Raw genomic sequence first — 21953 nt, 5'->3', positions numbered from 1 at the left:
ACAGCTGCAACACTGCACATACACACGCTATGTGAACGCTTCACTTCTCCACACTAGCGCACAACAGCGGTCATGTCAGACGCTGTATCAGCTCCTATAGCAGAAGCGGAGTGTTGATGTCAAGGAAATGGGTCGGGAAGTGGACATGGCATCCGGAGTGGAACATGGCATCCGGAGTGGGTCATCTAAACCGGTGGATGTTCTGCGGGCGGCTGCTGTGGTAGTGGTGCTTGTGGCTTGGTGCCTTGCTCAGGCAGGTTCTGATGTCTCTGTCGGGTTGTGGACGGTGATGCCTCTTGAAAAATATGTGCAGGCTTTACTCTCTTCAAAAAAATGGTTATTGACCTGCCGTTCACCCATATGTCCATTGTCTACATACTTCTTTGTAACACGTGGTACAGGCCAGTGTACAGAGATTGTAAGGCTGGTTTTACTCTTGTCGGTACGGAACGTGGCATACGAGCAGTGTTCCAGGTCTTAATGCATGTAACAAAATAGCATGCTATGCTGTGAAGCCTTTGGAGGATGGATCTGTGCGGTGTGGTTCCGCAGACAAAATAAGAAGTGTGACTGGTCTTATGAGGAACTTTGCAGTGTATCAGCATCAATAAATTTGTCAGGCAGATGCACTGTCTTACTGTAGACCAACTCCACAGACAAAAAATTGATTTTGGGTTTATAAGTTGTTCGTAGGCCAAGTTGAACTATTGGAAGAGCTGAAATCAATGTGTTTTCATCGCAAATCAGGACCGCCTTCAAGGAATGATGCCAGTGTTCAACCACTGCTACTGCACTGATAACTGGTGGTGCTGTGAAGAACATACCCACAAAAGATGGCAAGCTGCACGCACAGGTTTAACTCAGAATGCCGTCAACGAACGGTTGGTACTGATATGCTGATGGCACCCAGAGCCGACTAACCATACTGATGCAAAGGTAGAGGCTCATGTTGGTGATATTATCATTTCACTCTGCCTCTAGGCAGCAGGTAAAATGATCAATCATCGTGAAAAGGTAGCATTGATTTTTTAATGGAGGAATTGGCCCCACAACATCAAGATATACATGGGCAAAACATACAGTTGTACCTGGAAAGTCTCTGACGGGAGCATCTACATGGCGAGACACTTTACAACTTTGACACTGCAAACATGTCATTGTCCATTCTCAACAGCCCTTTTCCGTGCCTGGCCACACAAAACATCAGGGATGAGCCGTAAAGTGGGATGTACTCATGGGTGGCACAGTTATGAATTCTTTCGAAAGCTTGTCTTCTGAACACCAGTGGAAGAAACGGGCAAGGTCACACATGAGAGACCCTGCAGTAGAGCTTGACATATCCCAGAGCATCGATGAGCTGGAGTTGTAATGCTGATGTGTTGTCTTCAATGTATGTTCGGAGTTTCTGTCTTCTTCTTTTGCTCAGGCCAGTGCGGAAAAGTCGATAGGACTTGTCACACTGCCGACGCATGAAAGAAGGTCGGCCAGAACGTTATCGATACCTGAAATGTGTTTGATGTCAAAAGTGAACTGAGCTGTGGACTCTAGATGGTTGAACTGACGAGGAGAGCAGTTAGCACTGTTACATCTGAATGCAAAAGTCAATGGTCTGTGGTCCTTGAATACCATGAACACTTGGGCTTCAACTTCAGGATGGAAGTATTTCAGTGTATCATGTACTTAGCAGGACATCACGATCGTATGTGCTCCACTTTCTCTGAATGGTGACGGTTTTCGGGAAGAGTATGCCAGTGGTTGCCATGAACCATCTGCCACTACTGTAGAGTTCTGTCAATAGCTGTGTAACTTGCATCTACAACTAATGCAAGAGTTGCATTGAATGTAGGATGGGCTAGAAGCTCTGCATTAGCCATGCTCTGTTTCACAGCCTCAAATGTGGAACATGCAGCCTCAGTCCACTGCACTGTGACCACTGAGCACCGCAGTCAGTGGTTCCTTCAATTCAGGTGCATGAGGCTTGTGGAAATGATAAAAATTTAACATACCAAGGAATCGACGCAATTCCTTGATTGTGGTTGGCCTAGGTAATTTTAAAATTGCATCAGCCTTCTATGTCAGAGCTAGGGAGCCCACAGCAGAGATTCTGTGTCCCAAGAAGATCACTTTATATTGTCCGAAAACACATTTAGCAACATTCAGCACGACTCTGTAATACTCCAAATGCTTGAACATCTTTTGTAGGTGTTGTTGGTGGTGTTCCTCAGAGAACATGGGCACATTGCCCTGGTATGCAAAACAGAATGGGAGGCCTTAAGGAACAGACTCGATGAATCTTTGCCACAAGTGCACTGCATTTCATTATGCGAATGTCATATACCTACTCTCAAACAGGTTGAGCAGTGTTATAATAGAGGTCTTCATAATGTCCTCTTTATCTGAGTGTAAGCTTTAGCACAGTCTTAAGATGCTGAATATTGGTGCACAGTGTAATATATAGTTGTAGTCACTGAGTGATGACAGAAGATATCGGTCCAGCACTGTTCTCACGTTCAGCGCACAATAATCTCCACGTAGGTTCTAGGCTCCACTTTTTTTTTCACCAGGTGTAAGGCGAAGAACCACGGACTGTTTGATGGTCTGATTGCACTCTTGCAGCATGAGGTCAAATTCAGTTTTCATGATTGCAAGGTCCAGTGCTAAATGTCTAGTTCAGCATGACTCTGATGGTCCATCCATCCATCATCTTGATGTGATGCACTGCATTGTGTTGAATTTGTTTAGATATACTGGGTGATCTGGCCAAATTCAGAAACTGCTTTAACAGCAAAGTGTGTTCACCCTCAGATGTCTGTACAAGCTTTTCACTGTGGACGGTTGCACTCCAGTTAAACCTGTGACGCTGTCCAACAGCTGTGTGTCTGTCAAGTCTGACAAGAGGTAGTAATGTGCCGGGAGATCCGCACCGACGATCGCTTCTGTGCGTCTGCAACAGTGAAATTCCATTTGGACAGACAGTGTAGACCTAAGTTCAGCTCCGTTCACCAGATTCCGTGGGTCGCAATAGTCGAATTATTGGCAGCTGTCAGACAGAAGGTAGTCGGTGGCCTACAGTGATGCAGTGAAGACTGTGGCAGGATGCTGAGGTCAGAACCAGTTTCTGTGAGAAATCTGAGGCCAGAACTTCTGTCACTGATGCAGTAGAAACTCTCACTGTGTGCAGGTGCACATTATCTTGGTGAAATGTAAGCCCAGGATGGCTTGCAATGAAAGGCAACAAAATGGGGGATAGAATATCGTCGGTGCTTCAAGGGCGCCACAAATGACAACCGAAGAGGTCCTTCTATAAAATGAAATGGCACCCCAGACCATCACTCCCGGGTGTCGGGCCATACGACGAGCAACAGCCAAGTTCGTATCCCACTACTGTCTGGCGTGCCTCCGGACACGTCTTTGCTGGTCATCGGCGCTGAGTTTGAAGCGGGGCACGTCATTGGAGATAGTTCTACTCCAGTCATTGAGGTTCTAGGCTGAAGGTTTGTCTGGAGGTGCCCAGGACAGCAGGGGGATACCAATCTTTCACCTGCATTACAGCCTGATTACCAAGAGTTGTGGTGTGGGGTACAATTTCTTTTCATAACAGAACTCCTTTGATTGTTATCCACAGCACACTTACAGCATAGCAGTACATCAGTGATATTTTATGCCCTGTTTTGTTGCCTTTCATGGCAAGCCATCCTTGGCTTCCGTTTCAACAAGACAAAGCCCGCTCACACGCAGCGAGAGTTTCTGATACTTGTCTTTGTGCTTGCTAAACCCTGCCTCGGCCAGCTAGGCCGCCAGATCCCTCCCCAGTTGAGAACTTTAGGAGGATTATAGGCAGCGCCCTCCAGCCACCGAGGGATTCTGACGATCTGGTGTGTCAGTTGGACAGACTGTGCTACAGTATCACTCGGGAGGAAGTCCGACAACTCTGTGAATCAAAATGCCTGGACAAGTAACTGCTTGCATAAGGGCCAGAGGTGGAGTAATGTGTTATTGACTTGCTCAATTTGTGAAACTCTTTTTCTTGAAAAAAAGAAAAAAAAAAACTTCCAAGTTTTCTGAAATTGTAATTTGTTTGTCTATACATGTCCATTGCATCTGCTGATTTCCATCCCATTCGATTAATTGTTTTGTGGTGCATCAATCCCGTGCCCCATTTAGAGTGTAAATGTTGACAGCTGTGAATAAAATTACATGAATGCTGTACCATCTTATCATTTTTTTGTGCTGCTACAGATTACATTGTTTTGATACAATACTCATTTGACTGTGGGTGAAAGCAGACGACAGTGGCTTCAAAAATGGTTGGTTCCACCAATTGTGGAAATCGTGCTGCATTTTGATTATTCTGTAGAAAAGGATCCTGTCTGTTGAAGATGAAAGCATTGTTGTGAAGCCAAACAACCAACCGTAAACAGAGAAAATAGTAAATTATATTTTTGTGAAACTTACTGACTTGGTTTGCACAAATTTGCTAGCTTTAAATTGTGACAAAACACAGCTCATTTACTTTTGTACTGTCAAAAGTATCTCATTTCTTATTAGTGTGGTAAGGAAAGTTCTGGCAAATTGTCAATAGTTAGAAGTGAAGTATAAACTTCCTGAATAGCTGAAATGAGTTGTCAGGAGACACACAAAAAAGAATGAAAACTTGACTCTCTCCCTCTCTCCCTCTCTCTCTCGCTCTCTCCCTCTCCCTCCCCCTCCCCCTCCCCCTCCCCCCGTCTCTCTCTCTCTCTCTCTCTCTCTCTCTCTCTCTCTCTCTCTCTCTGTCTCTCTCTCTCTCTCTCTCTCTCTCTCTCTCTCTCACACACACACACACACACACACACACACACACACACACACACACACCATGCCACCCTTCACCTCAAAAAACTATCCAATCTCCTGGTTTCCCACCTCCGGAAAGGCAACTCACTCACCCTTCACAACCTTTCCAGCAAACCTCAACCACCTCTCATTGCACACAAACCCAGTCTCTCCTATCTACTCAATCTCCCACTTCCAGCTCCACTCCCTCCAAAACCTCAAAATTCCAATCAACACAATCTGGTACCACAACACCCTAATTCAGTAGTTAACCTTTCCTCCAAACCTCTCTCCCAATCCGAAACCTCTGTCCTATCCAAAGGCCTCACCTTCAGCCCCACTCCCAGATTCAACCAAACAGCCCTCGTCAAAGATTTACTGTCCTACACTCGTACTCTCTGCTGGAAGTATCACTTTGCCACGAAGAAAAATGATCCTAATCCTACCCCTAATGATCCAACTCCCCAAGACACTATCCAAATTGAACCCTGCCTGGAACAGTTCCGTCCTCCGTCACAGCGGGACCCACCTCCTCTTCCTCAAAATCACCCTCTCCAAACCTTCCAGGAATTTCTGACTTCCAGCCTTGCCTCCCAATCCTTCTTCAAAAACCTTAATCCTACTCCCAACATCACCACTGCTGAAGCCCAGGCTATCCGTGATCTGAAGGCTGACCGGTCCATCGTCATTCTTCCGGCGGACAAGGGTTCCACGACCGTGGTACTTGATCGTCAGGAGTATGTGGCTGAGGGACTGCGTCAGCTTTCAGACAACACCACATACAAAGTTTGCCAAGGTAATCCCATTTATGATGTCCAGGCGAAGCTTCAAGGAATCCTCAGAACCTTAGGCCCCCTACAAAACCTTTCACCTGACTCCATCAATCTCCTGACCCCACCGACACCCCGCACCCCTACCTTCTACCTTCTTCCTAAAATTCACAAACCCAATCATCCCAGCCGCCCCATTGTAGCTGGTTACCAAGCCCCCACAGAACATATCTCTGCCTACGTAGATCAACACCTTCAACCCATTACATGCAGTCTCCCATCCTTCATCAAAGACACCAACCACTTTCTCGAACGCCTGGAATCCTTACCCAATCCGTTACCCCCAGAAACCATCCTTGTAACCATTGATGCCACTTCCTTATACACAAATATCCCGCACGTCCAGGGCCTCGCTGCGATGGAGCACTTCCTTTCACGCCAATCACCTGCCACCCTACCTAAAACCTCTTTCCTCATTACCTTAGCCAGCTTCATCCTGACCCACAACTTCTTCACTTTTGAAGGCCAGACATACCAACAATTAAAGGGAACAGCCACGGGTACCAGGATGGCCCCCTCGTACGCCAACCTATTCATGGGTCGCTTAGAGGAAGCCTTCTTGGTTACCCAGGCCTGCCAACCCAAAGTTTGGTACAGATTTATTGATGACATCTTCATGATCTGGACTCACAGTGAAGAAGAACTCCAGAATTTCCTCTCCAACCTCAACTCCTTTGGTTCCATCAGATTCACCTGGTCCTACTCCAAATCCCATGCCACTTTCCTTGATGTTGACCTCCACCTGTCCAATGGCCATCTTCACACGTCCGTCCACATCAAACCCACCAACAAGCAACAGTACCTCCATTACGACAGCTGCCACCCATTCCACATCAAACGGTCCCTTCCCTACAGCCTAGGTCTTCGTGGCAAACGAATCTGCTCCAGTCCTGAATCCCTGAACCATTACACCAACAACCTGACAACAGCTTTTGTATCCCGTAACTACCCTCCCGACCTGGTACAGAAGCAAATAACCAGAGCCACTTCCTCATCCTCTCAAACCCAGAACCTCCCACAGAAGAACCACAAAAGTGCCCCACTTGTGACAGGATACTTTCTGGGACGGGATCAGATTCTGAATGTGGCTCTCCAGCAGGGATACGACTTCCTCAAATCCTGCCCTGAAATGAGATCCATCCTTCATGAAATCCTCCCCACTCCACCAAGAGTGTCTTTCCGCCGTCCACCTAACCTCCGTAACCTCTTAGTTCACCCCTATGAAATCCCCAAACCACCTTCCCTACCCTCTGGCTCCTACCCTTGTAACCGCCCCCAGTGTAAAACCTGTCCCATGCACCCTCCCACCACCACCTACTCCAGTCCTGTAACCCGGAAGGTGTACACGATCAAAGGCAGAGCCACGTGTGAAAGCACCAACGTGATCTACCAACTGACCTGCCTACACTGTGACGCATTCTATGTGGGAATGACCAGCAACAAACTGTCCATTTGCATGAATGGACACAGGCAGACAGTGTTTGTTGGTAATGAGGATCACCCTGTGGCTAAACATGCCTTGGTGCACAGCCAGCACATCTTGGCACAGTATTACACCGTCCGGGTTATCTGGATACTTCCCACTAACACCAACCTATCCGAACTCCGGAGATGGGAACTTGCTCTTCAATATATCCTCTCTTCCTGTTACCCACCAGGCCTCAATCTCCGCTAATTTCAAGTTGCCGCCACTCACACCTCACCTGTCACTCAACAACATCTTTGCCTCTGCACTTCTGCCTCGACTGACATCTCTGCCCAAACTCTTTGTCTTTAAATATGTCTGCTTGTGTCTGTATATGTGTGGATGGATGTGTGTGTGTGTGCGGATGTGTGCCCGTCCTTTTTTCCCCCTAAGGTAAGTCTTTCCGCTCCCGGGATTGGAATGACTCCTTACCCTCTCCCTTAAAACCCACATCCTTTCGTCTTTCCCTTTCCTTCCCCTCTTTCCTGATGAGGTAACAGTTTGTTGCGAAAGCTTGAATTTTGTGTGTATGTTTGTGTTTGTTTGTGTGTCTGTCGACCTGCCAGCACTTTCATTTGGTAAGTCACATCATCTTTGTTTTTAGATATATATATTTTCTCATTGACAGTGGCCATAAACATGTGAGGTTTTCTGTGTCTTCATTATTATTATTCCATGCCAGATTTTCCAGTGTTTGATTTCACTTCCTATTAACCTAGTGTACCAACAAGAAATAATAAACATAGTAGCAAATTCTATGCTCTTAGATGTGCATATTGATGAAAACTGAAAGAAGAGAAACCATATAGCAGACCTGCTAAAACTTTTAGGTTCAGCTACTTTTGCCGTAAGAATAATTGCCATCTTTGGGAATATAGGTGCTAGTAAGAAAACATTTTCATTCACTGGGGTGCTACAGGATTATATTCTGTGCTATCTCCTCACTTAGACAAAAAGCATGCATTATTTATTTATTGTCCTCTGAATCAATACTGTACATGGCATGCACATGGTGATGCACATACATACATTTGATGTTGGACATTATGATAATTTGCTGGCATGAAGTAATATGCCAAAAGTTTACAAAAACATGAGCTTACATACATATTTTCTGAGATGTTATGAACACACAAATTACATACTCAGTTACACATTTGTATTTTAATGCTGTATTCCTCTAACACATATACACAACAGTACCTGGTTGGATGTTCTTTCTGCACTTAATTTGCTTAGTAGCAGATGATATAGATGCAAAATTTTTACACATACTTGCATTAATGTTTTACTCTTTACAAAATTCTTTCCTGCAATTTGTTTCATGTTTCTTTCCACCCATGTGGAGCAGAAAGTCGCTTGCACTGTAGAAACAATGATCAAGTAGGAATGATTTTAATTTGTTATTAAATACAGTCAGGGAAAGCAATTAGAATTTTGTGTGGGCTTCACACATATACATCTTGCAAGTATATATTTCAGCACCTGATAATATTAACTGCAGTTCTCAATTCATATATTCATTTATGAAATTTCTTCAATAGATATAATTATTTACTCAGAAAAATACTGTAAATAGCCACAATGTGATTATATAAAGATGTATTCAGTGTGTAATCTGTGTTTGTTCATGTGATCCATATCATAACATTTGTCATGAATATCATCTGTGGACCTATACAGAGTTAGTCTACTAACTAAGTAACATCTGCTCAAATCCATCAAGAGTTGTATCTAGTTCGAGGGAATGAAAGGTAGACAGTGCTTTCACGACCTTGAAAGTGGCCACATAAATATGCACGATTGAAAGTGGAGCAGCAGACCCAGTGTTCAGACTGATGAAATTGTGCGTCAGGTGTACTGAAGACTGTGATGTAAGTAATGGGTGACAGTTGATTCAGCACTATTTACACAGATGTCCAGAAAAGATTGGATATCACAAATTTTATACTAGGTGGAGACCAAAACTGCTTGCCAGCCAATACAGAAAGCCAAGAGAGTGTGCCAGTCAACATTGTCGAAAGCTTTCTCTAAGTTTACAAATGCTATAAACCTAGTTTTGCCTTTCCATAACCTATCTTCTAAGATAAGTTGCAGTGTCAGTATTGCCTCACATATTCCTACATTTCTCCAGAATCCAAACTGGTCGCCCCCGAGGTTACCAGTTTTTTCTGTTCTTCTGTAAGGAATTCTTGTTAGTATTTTTCAGTGATGATTTATTAAACTGATAGTTTGTTAATATTCACATCTGTCAGTACTTTCTTTCTTTGGAATTGGAATTATTACATCCTTCTTGAAGTCTGAGGGTATTTCACCAGTCTCATACATCTAGCACACCAGATGGAAGAGTTTTGTCATGACTGGCTTTTTCAAGGCTATCAATAGTTCTGACATAATGTTGTCTTCTCCTGGTACTTTGTTTCGACTTGGGTCTTTCAGCTGTGCTAATTATCACTTGTTGTGAGTTTATAACTTATTTGAATGTAGAAGAATTATGGAAACAGTGTTTTGTGATTTTGTACCGAATTATTTAAATGTAGAAGTTCTCTCATAGCCCTCGCCCACCCTACATTCGGAAACGATGTCCGCAGTTAAATATGTGGCACTGCATAACAGGACTACAACATCAAGAGAAAACAAGATGGCGACGGGGAAATTCGGAAAAGAAGCTAACCGTTATTACACGGGAACGAGTAAAAACTTGGTGTCTTGCAATATGTCGATCACTTAAAGTCAACTCACAATAAGGGAAAACTCCTCAGGTTCCGACTTCACCTTCAGTGACAGGTTGAAGGCCACAAAGAGCTAAAGACCACTGTTGTCAGCTGGTTCATTTCTCAGGTTGAGACCTTCTAGACAGATCAGATGAAGCAACTAATGCAGCTTTGTGAAATGTGCATAGATCAGGACAATGATTATATGGAAAGGTGAAGTAGGTTTCTAGGAAACAAAAACTGTCAATAAAAGTTGGCACGTGTGTGTGTGTGTGTGTGTGTGTGTGTGTGTGTGTGTGTGTGTGTGTGTGTGTGTGTGTGAGAGAGAGAGAGAGAGAGAGAGAGAGAGAGAGTAAGGGGATTTTATTTTTCAGATACACCTTACAGTAATAGTGGTGGTGGTGGTGGTGGTGGTGGTGGTGACGACCATATCACCCATTCTGAGTGCCTTTGGTTATTTACATATATGTATATCCTTTGTGTTATATTAGGAACAATTGTCATTCTGAACCTGATTTTCAGACATAAATTGTATATGACGTATGAAGTAAAGACCACTGTTGATGTGTTAGGTGTATCATTTTCGCTATTTAGCAGCCTTCCTCGTGACTTTCTTGCTTAAGTTTTGCCCCTGACACATGATAAGTTTCACACAACATTTGAGTTTTCATTGTTTGATTATCAACTAATCCAACCAATTTTTCATTTTTTGTATTTGCAGCTGTTAAAAAAATGGAGAATGCTGTACTGAAATTGTACCTTGTGAATGCTGTCACTAATAACAAACCTGAGAAAGTTACGGACTTTTTCGCGAAAATGACTCCTGAACTCAGTAGTCAGTCTGAGTGGAAAGAATGGTTTAGTAAGTACTAGATTCATGTTATTGCTTTTTCTCTCTTGTGAACCTACTCCGTAACAGTATATGTATTTTTGTGTACTCCCCTGTGTAATATAATTTTTAAATCTTTCTTCCTTCGCAGTGTTGCCATTCATTAAATGTCCAGAGGAAAACCCCACCTTTGCTGTTCATTTTACACGCCAGTGGCAGGATACTCTCTTTGTATCCTTACACAATTTCCTTGCAATGATTTTTCAGGTAAGAAAAGGTAAGCTTTATTGTCTATCAATAAGAAAAGTGCAATTGTAGCTGCAATTGGCCAGTATTTCCACATCATTAACCTTCATCTACAGATGCTGTATGAAGGAAGGATAAAAAGTTCATGACTTGGCAGTGAAAGACTGGTCTGCTTTCATCTCATATTTGGATACGAAACATTTTCAAGACCCTAATTTTCAGCTGTGGCTTTAGGTGGAAATCTGAGGGTACCAAACATGGCAATTAGGCTGGTTATTTCAACCATTAGTATTTCAAATTTCCTGTTTCCCCCCCCCCCCCCCCCCCAGTCCGAAACATCTTTGTGGTCAGGTGTATTGTGTGATACTTTTTTTATTCTCATTTATTTACATATCACCCAGTCATCTTCTCATGTATTGGATCATCCATTTGTTCCAGAGGACTTAATAAATCCACCAGTTATTTTATCCTTTAACTTTCTGCAATTTGCAATAGACTTTAAAGCTTTAGCTTTTGTAACAAAGCCACGAGCTTCCATCCACTGTTTTGATTGCTACTTTGTTCCTGACATGAAGTAATGGATCAGTATCCTCCAGCAACAATTTAGTGCACAAAATCTGCTGAAATCTTCAGTATGAAAATTGCAAAGATATTCATTATTGGCTAGAGTTCAATAAATTTGCATCAGTTTGTACAAAATTTTCTCATTGTTAATTATTCATGTAAAATGTGTCATACTCCTTCTTTTGCTGTGCCTTTGGTGTTTGCCATTTTATACACTTTTAACTGCTGTTCATCCAATAGCATATAGTGCGCTTGTTAAATAATTTTAGAGAGGTATCTCTGTGCCAGGTATGGATGAATTTTGTGTCTTTCTGTTAATTTGAACTAAATACAGACAACATACCTACTTTAAAAAGTCATCTAAACAAAAGTATTCCATAGAGCAAGCTGTCATGAATTGCATTGTCATGTGCTATTTACAAATATAACAAAATCAAAAAGTTTATCAATGTCATCTGAGCTCTGATCTCAGTTGCTTATTGAGTGCGTGTCATATTTCCTTTACATTAATGCTGTTCAGTATCAAAACTGAGAGTGCAGTTGTTAATTTCTTCACATGCACCCCATACAGTCTGGTCATAATATCACTCTCTAATATTAAAATATGTTTCTGCAATACTGAGCATTTGGAGACATCTTTGAGAATATTCACCTGGCAATGTCACTATCATGGCACGGTTGACAGCAACATGATTGTTTAGCGCGATTTTGCATCCTGGATACTGAGAATTGTCCATATGCTACTTCCAGTGTACAAGATGTTTCACACCTGTGATTGGCTGAGAGTGCAAGTATATATGAATGAATTTTTTGTTATAGCTGTGGAAACTTTAAGGGGCTCCGGAACGCCCTATACTTGCAATGTTAAAATAACGGTTATAAATTACATCTTTCCTCACAAAGTATTTGAGGTAGGAAGTTGAACTTTTTACAGATTATTTATTGGAATATGGGCTACAACTTAACACAGGGATTTTACAAAATTTTAGTTCAGTTATTAAAGATGATTTTTTTTCAATTGTAATAAAAATTCACAACATTTTTTTTGCAATTTTTTATTTATATATTCAAAAATATACAGTTTTTTGGAAAAAGGCTGTGTTAAATTATGCAGAAGGTACTGTGTAACATTTACTGAAAGTTTGAAACAAATATGTTTGGAAGAACCTTAGAAAACATGTAATTAGTATGAGAAAATAAAAGTTTTGGGAATCGAGCGACAAAGATTGGATTAACTTTTTAGTGCATTCCAGGTCCATAGGATGGATTATCTTCATCCTGTGCAAACTTCTCCTCCAGCTTCCTCTTGTTCCTCCTCCTGTTTACTCTTGCTTGTATTTCTAGACTCTTTACAGCCCTGTCTGCAGCCCGAAGGCGTTCCTTGTCTAAAGCAAGCATCGCTCGTACCATGTTAGAACCTATCTTCATTCCCATATTTCTAAATACCTTGCACCTTTGGCTTTCCAACATTTCTCCTTTTCTTAAAAGCCTTCAGAGGATTTCTAATAACTTTACTTTTACTCATTATTATACTTCAACAAAACAGAGACTCAAGAAACAGAATTAATTACGAATATTTTCGAGATAACGACAGAGTAAATAAACATGAAACAATCGACAATCACACCAGCGATATATATTGAACCATCACAGGTTAGCCACAGCACATACTTTATCTCACATCACTAAAATGTACCTGATGAACACGGATGTTAATAATAACACCATTTGACAGCAGTTTAACAGCGCCACAGTGGGTCACGCCCATGTAGAACACATTTCAAAAAAAATTTAAAAATAGTTGTAGTCTTCGGAATTGAATAAATTATATATCTATTAAAAGGTAATAGTCTGCAGATTCAGAAAATGCAAAAAAGTAAAAACTGAACTTTTCATGATTTTGAGCCTTTACGGAGCCCCTTAATGATATGCTTTGACATATTTAATTGTTCACTAGTCTCAAACATAAACTATAGTTATTAAGGTTCTGTGAGTGTTTCTATTGATAAATGTAGAAAACTAAATTTCTTACCTAAGGTTTGTAGTGCCCTCCAGCTTAATTCTATTGGTCGTGATAAGACCTCTTTCATCCATAAGTTTTGTTAAGACCATTTTTAAAACCTCTTGTCTCACCAGTTGTACTATAAAAATACTGATGGAGAAAACAGTTATGTTTATACAGGGGAGGGACAAAAAATGGAAACACGAAAATACAACACATTACAATGCCTGATATGGTGTAGTAAACCTGTTGGTATTGAAAACAGCTTCCAGTCATATCAGAATTGATAAATTCAGGTACTGTATGGTTTCCAAGGGAACCTTATACCACTCTTCCTGCAAAATAGTAGCAAGTTCAGTTGTCAATGACAGAGGTTGATAGTGATAATGCACCCTTCTCTCTGAAGTAGACCACGAAGGCTTAATAATATTAAGATCTGGGTGCTGTGGTGGCCAGGGGAGATGTGACAGTTCATCCTCGTGTGCACAAAACCTGTCATGGGTGATGTGAGCTTTGTGAACAGGGGTCTTCTCATCTTGCAACAGTGTGTCACTACTGGGGAACAAACAATGTACTGTGAGATGGAAGTGATCAGCCAAAATGATCACATAATCCTTGGCTGTAATGCAGACGTGCAGAATAACCAATGGGCCCATGGAATACCACGATATGGCTGCCAAAATCATCACTGAATCCCCGCCGTATTTCACTGTTGGGACACTGGCCAGAAGTTGGAAACAGTCATCTGACTGAATGACTTTCTTCCATTGCTCTATAGCCCAGATTTTATGGCTTTGACACCACATTTTTCTGTTATGGGTATTTGCATCACTGACTAGTGGTTTTGGAATTCCAGTTCACCCTGCAGTTAACCTGCTTATCAAGCTTCGTTCATGTTGTTTGTTGCTGTCAGGGTTCACGAGTGTGACATTTAGTTCTGCAGTGACTTTTGCAGCTTCACCCTCTTATTTTTCATCACAGTCTTCTGCAATGACCGTCTGTCATGATCACTCATCACATTCTTTCACTTGCGTTGTGACTTACTGGATTATGTTTTCCCTCTTCCCGTGTGTGCGGTATAAATCTTCGATATACAGTGCCTCTTGAAACACCAAACACTGCAGCTTCCTTGTTTATGGAAGCACCCACGATACGTGCACCAAAAATTTGTCCACAATCGAATTCACTTAGCTCTGACATAATGGACACACAGCTATGCAGAACATTGTTATAACCACGACTGATACTATCAACTTATTTCAGACATTACGCAGGTGCCACTTGTGGTCAAATACAACACCCCAAGCTGCAGGCTTGGCTAGTGTCTGCATTTATGTTCAAGCAAGCATTTCTCCCACTTTTGTCCAACTCCTGTATATGCCAAGTTGAAGGTGTGTGCTGCATCAGGACTATGTAGATACCTACATTGTATGAGCAGTGCATTACCAGTTAACATTATTCGAAGACCCGTACAGTCCCAGTAGAGGCTTTCCCATTATACTTTGGAACCTCCCCCCATATGGCTCACGGCACTTTGGCAGGATCGTGCTTGACTACCACGATCTTTTCCCTTCCGTGCTGCATGTCTGTCCTCTTGCTATTCTTTTTTCCCTCCCTTGAGGAACATGTCTGTTATGAAACTTCCTGGCAGATTAAAACCGTGTGCCGGACTGAGACTCGAACTCAGGACCTTTGCCTTTCGAGGGGAAGTGCTCTACCATCTGAGGTACCTAAGCACAACTCACACCCCGTCCTCAAAGATTCAATTCTGCCAGTACCTCATCTCCTACCTTCCAAACGTCACAGTAGCTCTTCTGCAAACCTTGCAAAACTCGCACTCCTGGAAGAAAGGATATTGCAGAGACATGGCTTAGCCACAGCCTGGGGGATGTTTCCAGACTGAGATTTTCACTCCTTTCTTCTAGGAGTGCTAGTTCTGTGGGGCGTGAGTCGTGCTTGGGTAGCTCAGATGGTAGAGCACTTATCCACAAAAGGCAAAAGTCCTGAGTTCGAGTCTTGGTCTGGCACACAGTTTTAATTTGCCAGGAAGTTTCATAAGTTTCATATCAGCGCCCACTCTGCTGCACAGTGAAAATCTCATTCCTAGCTGCTGTGAAGGTTGGAAGATAGGAGACAAGGTACTGACAGAATTGAAGCTGTGAGGAAGAGTCATGAGTCGTGCTCCAGGAAACAAAATCGCATCCTCACCACCGCTTTGACCTCTTGCATTTCTTTGCGGTCTGCTTTGACCTTCACCCCGATGATGGCATTCCGGCTCGTGGGGGAGTCATCCTGCTTCTGTGGGATAATGTTCGTAGTCAAACCGTGTTGCTGACTACCCAGCTTCAAGCTGTTGTAGTATTTCACCTTTTCCCTTTGTACCGTTTGCATCCCTCCATCATTCAGTGTCATCAGGGCAGAATTCCTCCAGCTTATTGGGCAACTCCCTCACCCCTTTCTGCTGCTCAGTGACTTTAATGTGCACCATCCCCTTTGGGGTTCTCCCAGAACGTGTCCAGGAGGTACCCTCTTGGCTGATATTCTCAGTCAACTTCACCTCGTTTCCCCTAACACAGGAGCACCCACATTCCTTTCAGGCTCCATGCACACCTATTCCTATTTGGTCCATCTCCTTCTGCACTGCCCAGCTTGCCTGTCGTCTCAAGTGGTCCGTTCCCTCTGACATGTACTCAAGTGATCATTTCCCGTGTGCTATCCATTTGCTGACTCAGACCTCACCTATGTGCACACTCAAATGACAGCTTTCTAAGGCTGACTCTAGGTTTTACTCTTCCCTGGTGACCTTCAAAGAACAACATTTCTCCAGTTGTGATGACCAGATGGAATACCTTACCAACATTATCCCTACTGCTGCAGAACATTCCAGTCCTGGCACTTCATCTTCACTGCTCAGTGACCCAGTCCCTTGGTCGACTGAGGCTTGCCAAGATGCAATTCGTGTGTGGAGACATGCTCACCACGTTTTTACTTGTCATCGTACGATGCAAACTGCATTCATTATAAACAGTTGCACTCGCAGTGTCATCACATTCTTCGGGATAGCAAAAAGAGCTAACTTGATTTCGTTTACTAGTTCTTCTAACAGTTCCAATTCCTTTCCGTTATTTGGGCCGACCTCTGACGGCTCTCTGCGACCAACACCCATTCCCAAATTTCCATCCTGACCATAGCAGACAGTGTCATAGTGTACCCTGTTGCTACCTCCAGCACCTCGGGGTGCCACTTTGTGGAGATTTCGAGTTCTACCCACTGCCACCCTGCCTTTCTCCATTGGAAACAAGTGGGGGAGTGTCGGGCAATACCCTTCTCTTCTCAGAATCGTGAGTGCTACAATGCCCCCTTTACTGCGAAGAAGCTAGATCATGCTCTCACTTTATCCCAGTTTTCCACTCCAGGGCCAGACGATGTTCACGTCCAGATGTTGCTGAACCTTCCTCTTGCAGGCAAGCTCTTCCTCCTTCGTACATCTGGGCAGAGGGCACGTTCCCCAGATGCTGGTGTGAAGCCACTGTCATACCCGCTCCTCATCCCAGTAAGGACAAACACTTTTCTTCTAACTACCACCCCATTTCTCTCACCAGCTGTTTGCAAGCTGATGGAACATATGATTCACGCCCAGCTGGTATGGTGGCTTTAGTCTTGAAATTTACTAACTGCTGTTTAATGTGGATTTCGAGTGCGCCATTCTGAAGTTGACCATCTTGTCACCTTGTCAACCCAGGTCATGAATAGTTTTCTGTGGAAATACCAGACTGCGGCTGTGTTTTTCGATTTGCAGAAAGTGCACGACACCTGCTGGAGGACTGGTTTCCTCCATCTTTGTACACACGGGGCTTCCGATGTCGCATGCCTCGTTTTCTTCAGGAATTTTTAAAAGACTGACTTTTCACGGTGCGTATCAGTTCTGCCTTGTCAGACACCTTTATCCAGGAAAACGGTGTTCCCCAGCCTTCAGATCTGAGCATCATCCTCTTTGCTATCGCCGTTAACTCTATTGTGACCTGTCTCCCACCAGGCATTTCCGGTTCCTTTTTGTTGACAATTTTCCCATCTATTGCAGTTCTTCACGGACTCGTCTCCTTCATTGGCGTCTTCAGCGTTGTCTCAATCACCTTTACCCATGGAGCATTGACAATGGCTTTCGCTTTTCCACTGAAAAAACGATTTGTATCAATTTCTGCTGGTGGAATTGATTTCTTCCACTGTTTTTACACCTTGGGCCTTTTGCTCTTCCATTTGTTCAAACTATGAAATTCCTGGGGCTCATGGTCATTAGGAAACTATCTTGGTCCTCCCTCATGTCTTACCTGGCCACCTGCTGCATGCGGTCCCTCAGTGTCCTATGTGTCCTCAACGGTGCTTCCTGGGGAGCGGATCGGACCACCCTACTCCATTTGTACTGGTCCCTTTTCCATTCAAAACTAGACTGTGGATGTTTCATTTATGCATCTGCACGTCCATCCATCTTGTACTGTTTCAATACAATCCACCATTATGCCATCTGTTTGGCCACTGGTGCCTTTTACACTAATGCAGTTGAAGGTCCGTATTCAGAAGCTGCCGAACTAATGCTGTCATACTGCCATGATTTTCTCCTCCGCAGGTAGGCATGCCATTTGTCCGCCGTGCGTGGCCACCCATCCTATGCCTCCTTCTTCAATGACTCCTTTGACCGCCAATATGGAGCACATCCTTCTTCTCTGTTACTTAATGTAGTTCACTTTGGCTATTGCTTTGGCAGCGTATTTTCACGCTTCCTGCCTCTTTCCCAATGGGTGTGAACCATTTACCACCTCGGCTTCGTGTGGCGACCTGTTTTCACGTTGGACTTCATTCGCTTCCTAAGGACACTACTCCAGACTTGCTCTATCGCCGGAAGTTTCTCAACCTTCGCACGGAACTTCGCAATAGTACTTTATGTACACTGATGGCCCTCGGGATGATGTGGTGGTTGGTGTGGCTTTGTGTTTGGCATCAATGATTTTTGGTATTGGCTTCCGGAACGCTGCTTAGTATTTACAGTGGAGCTCTTCGCCCTGTATCAGGCGACGCAGTACATCCTGCGAAACAGGCTTTTCAACCGTGTCATCTACTCCGACTCTCTCAGTGCCCTTCAGAGTCTCTGTGTGCTGTACACCGTCCATCCCTTAGTGCAGTAAGTCCAGGAAAGATATCACTTGCTCACTCTTGATGGAGCCATTGTCATGTTTATGTGGATGTGATGGGGAACGAGGTTGCTGACCCTGCTGCTGAGGCTGCAGCCCTCGCTCCTCGGCCCGCTAGTTCTTCCGTTCCCTCCGATGATCTCTGTGCTGCCAACTGTCACCAGGTGGTGTCACTTTAACATCGACACTGGGCTTCCCTTCGTGGGAACAAGCTCTGGGGAATTAAACCTCTCCCAGTGGACCGGCTGACCTCCTCTCGGCCCTCTCACCGCGAGACCATTTTAGCTAGATTGCATATTGGGTGCTGTCTTTTTAGCCATTGCCATTTGTTTAGCGGAGATCCCACACCACTTTGTGCTCGTTGCCCTCAGCCTGTGATGGTTTGCCATTTCCTGACAGAATGCCCTTTTTTTAACACTTACATTCTCATTTATGTTTGTCATCTGAGTTATCAGCCGTTTTAGCAAATGACACATGAGCTGTTGACTGCATTTTTGTCCATTGTAGCAATGTGGTAAAGGACATTCTATCTTTAGTTCAGGGCCTCCATTGTCTTTATGGTGTATTTTATGGACCTTTTTCCAAGTCCTTGCTTTTAGCTGTCTTTCCTTCCATCAACTGGGCTTAACATTTAGTCACTTTTAACTCCTTTTTCGTTTTCATGTTCTTTGGTTCTGACATGAGTACTTTATGACTCTAGTTGTTTTTGTTCCCGAAAACAAAACAAAACAAATCAAACTTTGAACCCCTGAACACTTTTGGGCCATGAGTTATCCCAGATTATTAATCATAAGACATTGACTGGGCTGAAAATAAGAAAAAAGTAGGAAAAGAAAGAGAAGGGACACAGTAGGAGTATGTGGGTTGATGAAAGCAGTGAAAGAAGAATCTCGTGGTAGTATTTTGCACAGACCACAATATAATCATTGCATACACTGAGCTTCAAATAATGAAAGTGGGTTGTATATGGGGAAGGGAACTGGCGACACAAGAAAACATCAGATACATTACATAGTGGTAAGACAGGTATTTATAAACCAGATTGCAAGCTGCAGAATTTCTCTTCTAGCAGAGCTTGCTGTTGGCCATAATTTACTGGTTATGATTGGGAAACTAAAAAAAAAATGGTTCAAATGGCTCTGAGCACTATGGGACTCAACTTCTGAGGTCATTAGTCCCCTAGAACTTAGAACTAGTTAAACCTAACTAACCTAAGGACATCACAAACATCCATGCCCGAGGCAGGATTCGAACCTGCGACCGTAGCGGTCTTGCGGTTCCAGACTGCAGCGCCTTTAACCGCACGGCCACTTCGGCCGGCGGGAAACTAAAGCTAATGAAATTGCAGAAATGTGGAATTTAAGATGATGGTACTAGAATAAGTTGAAACAATTGGAAGTTGTGGAGTGTTTCAGAGTTAGCATTAGACTGCAGAAATAGACACATGAAATACAATGAAACATGAATGGGTAGCTTTGAGAGATGAAACAATGAAGGAAGGTGAGGAACAACTTAGCTGAGTGACAAGGTTCAATAGAAATTCTTTGATAAAGGCAGGAAATATAAAGTTTAATTGTTAAATGGAGAAAATATAAAAAATGAAGCACACAAAAGAGAATACAGTCATACAAAAAAATGAGACTGACGTAAGGTACAGTGTGGCGAAACATGAGTGCTTAGAGGAGAGATTCAAAGCTTTAAAAGTGTGCATAACTATACGAAGATTGCTTTGTTCAAGTCTGTACTCAGAAAACCACTTTGAAGTGCATGGCAGAGGGTGCTTTCCATTGTCAGTTATCTGGGCTTGTTTTTGTGCCATTGATGTATCAAATGTGGAGAAAAATTGTGGTGTCACCGCCAGACACCACACTTGCTAGGTGGTAGCCTTTAAATCGGCCACGGTCCGGTAGTATACGCCGGACTCGCGTGTCGCCACTGTCAGTGATTGCAGACTGAGCGCCGCCACACGGAAGGTCTAGAGAGACGTCCTAGCACTCGCCCCAGTTGTACAGCAGACTTTGCTAGCGATGGTTCACTGACAAATTACGCTCTCATTTGCCGAGACGATAGTTAGCATAGCCTTCAGCTACGTCATTTGCTACGACCTAGCAAGGCGCCATTATCATTTGCTATTTATCTTGTGATGCATTTACCGTCAGACTGATGTTCACCAATTATGGATTAAAGTTAAGTATTCCACAGCTACGTCCTGTTTTTGCTAGTTCATTTCCGTGTCCTGTTCCAGACCTCACGCCAGCCTGCGTGAGCTTAAACGCGTGCCTTTCGGCTTCACCTCGTAGTGGCTTGGCTGTCTTGCCAAGTCACAACAAAAATGATGGCTGAAACACTAATCTTGTTTTCATGATCCCTATGGAAGCAACATCTAGTGAGTTGTTGTATTCCTAGAAACGATGCTTGAAGTTGGTTCTTGAAACTTTCTAAGTAGGATTTCATGAGGTTGGTTTGCATCTGTCTACAAGTGTCTGCCAGTTGAGTTTCTTTCTGTGTCTCTGTGAAACTCTTCCATGGATCAAACAAACCTGTTGCCATTTGTGTTCCACTTCTTTGTAAACAATATATATCACTTGTCAGTCCTATTTGGTACGTGCCCCGCACACTTGGACAGTATTCTAGAAAGGGTCACACGAGTATTTTCTAAGCAGTCTCATTTGTAGACTGATAGAATTTCTGTAGTATTCTACCTATAAACCAAAGACTGCCACCTGGTTTATCCATGACCGAACCTATGTGATCGTTCCATTTCGTATCACTACAAATTATTATACCCAGGACTTGTTTGAATTGAGTGATTCCAACTGTGGCTTGTCGTTATTGCAGTCATATGATGCAATTTATTCCTCATTTTGCAGAGTGCACAGTTTTACTTTTCTGAACATTTAAAGTAAGTTGCCAGTCTTTGCAGTATTTTGAAATCTTTTCAAGATCTGATTGAATATTTGTGCAGCTTCTTTCTGACAGTGCTTCATTATAGACAACTGCCTCATCTGCAAAAAGTCTGAGTTTACTATGAACATTGCCTGCTGGGTGGTTAATACACAACATGAACAGGAGGTGTCCAAATGCTATTTCCTAGGACTCATGTGAAGTTAATTGCACGTCTGTGATAACTCTCCATCAGAGACAAATATACTGCATCCTCCTGACCAAGAAGTCCTCAGTGCAGTCACAAATTTTGCTTGATATACTATATGATCATAATTTCAATGACAAGCATAAGTGTGTAATGAGTGAAATGTTTTTCATAAGTTGAGATTTACTTTGTCTGTCTGACTGCCACGATC

General features: G+C 43.1%; 1 protein-coding gene across 1 annotated transcript in view; it reads left to right on the top strand.

Annotated features, from left to right (window-relative positions):
• The window catches only part of LOC126253700 (WD repeat-containing protein 91), a 231609-nt gene that overhangs the window by 50422 nt on the left and 159234 nt on the right, over window positions 1-21953 (top strand). The window contains exons 3-4 of the mRNA XM_049955227.1: window positions 10546-10686; window positions 10805-10920. Coding sequence (XP_049811184.1) covers window positions 10546-10686; window positions 10805-10920 — 257 coding nt within the window. The remainder of the gene's footprint in view (window positions 1-10545; window positions 10687-10804; window positions 10921-21953) is intronic.

This window comes from Schistocerca nitens, chromosome 4, assembly GCF_023898315.1.
Source record: "Schistocerca nitens isolate TAMUIC-IGC-003100 chromosome 4, iqSchNite1.1, whole genome shotgun sequence".
Classification (NCBI taxonomy): Eukaryota; Metazoa; Arthropoda; class Insecta; order Orthoptera; family Acrididae; genus Schistocerca; species Schistocerca nitens.
The sequence above is the reverse complement of the archived record's forward strand: the minus strand, read 5'-3'. Positions and strand labels throughout refer to the sequence as shown.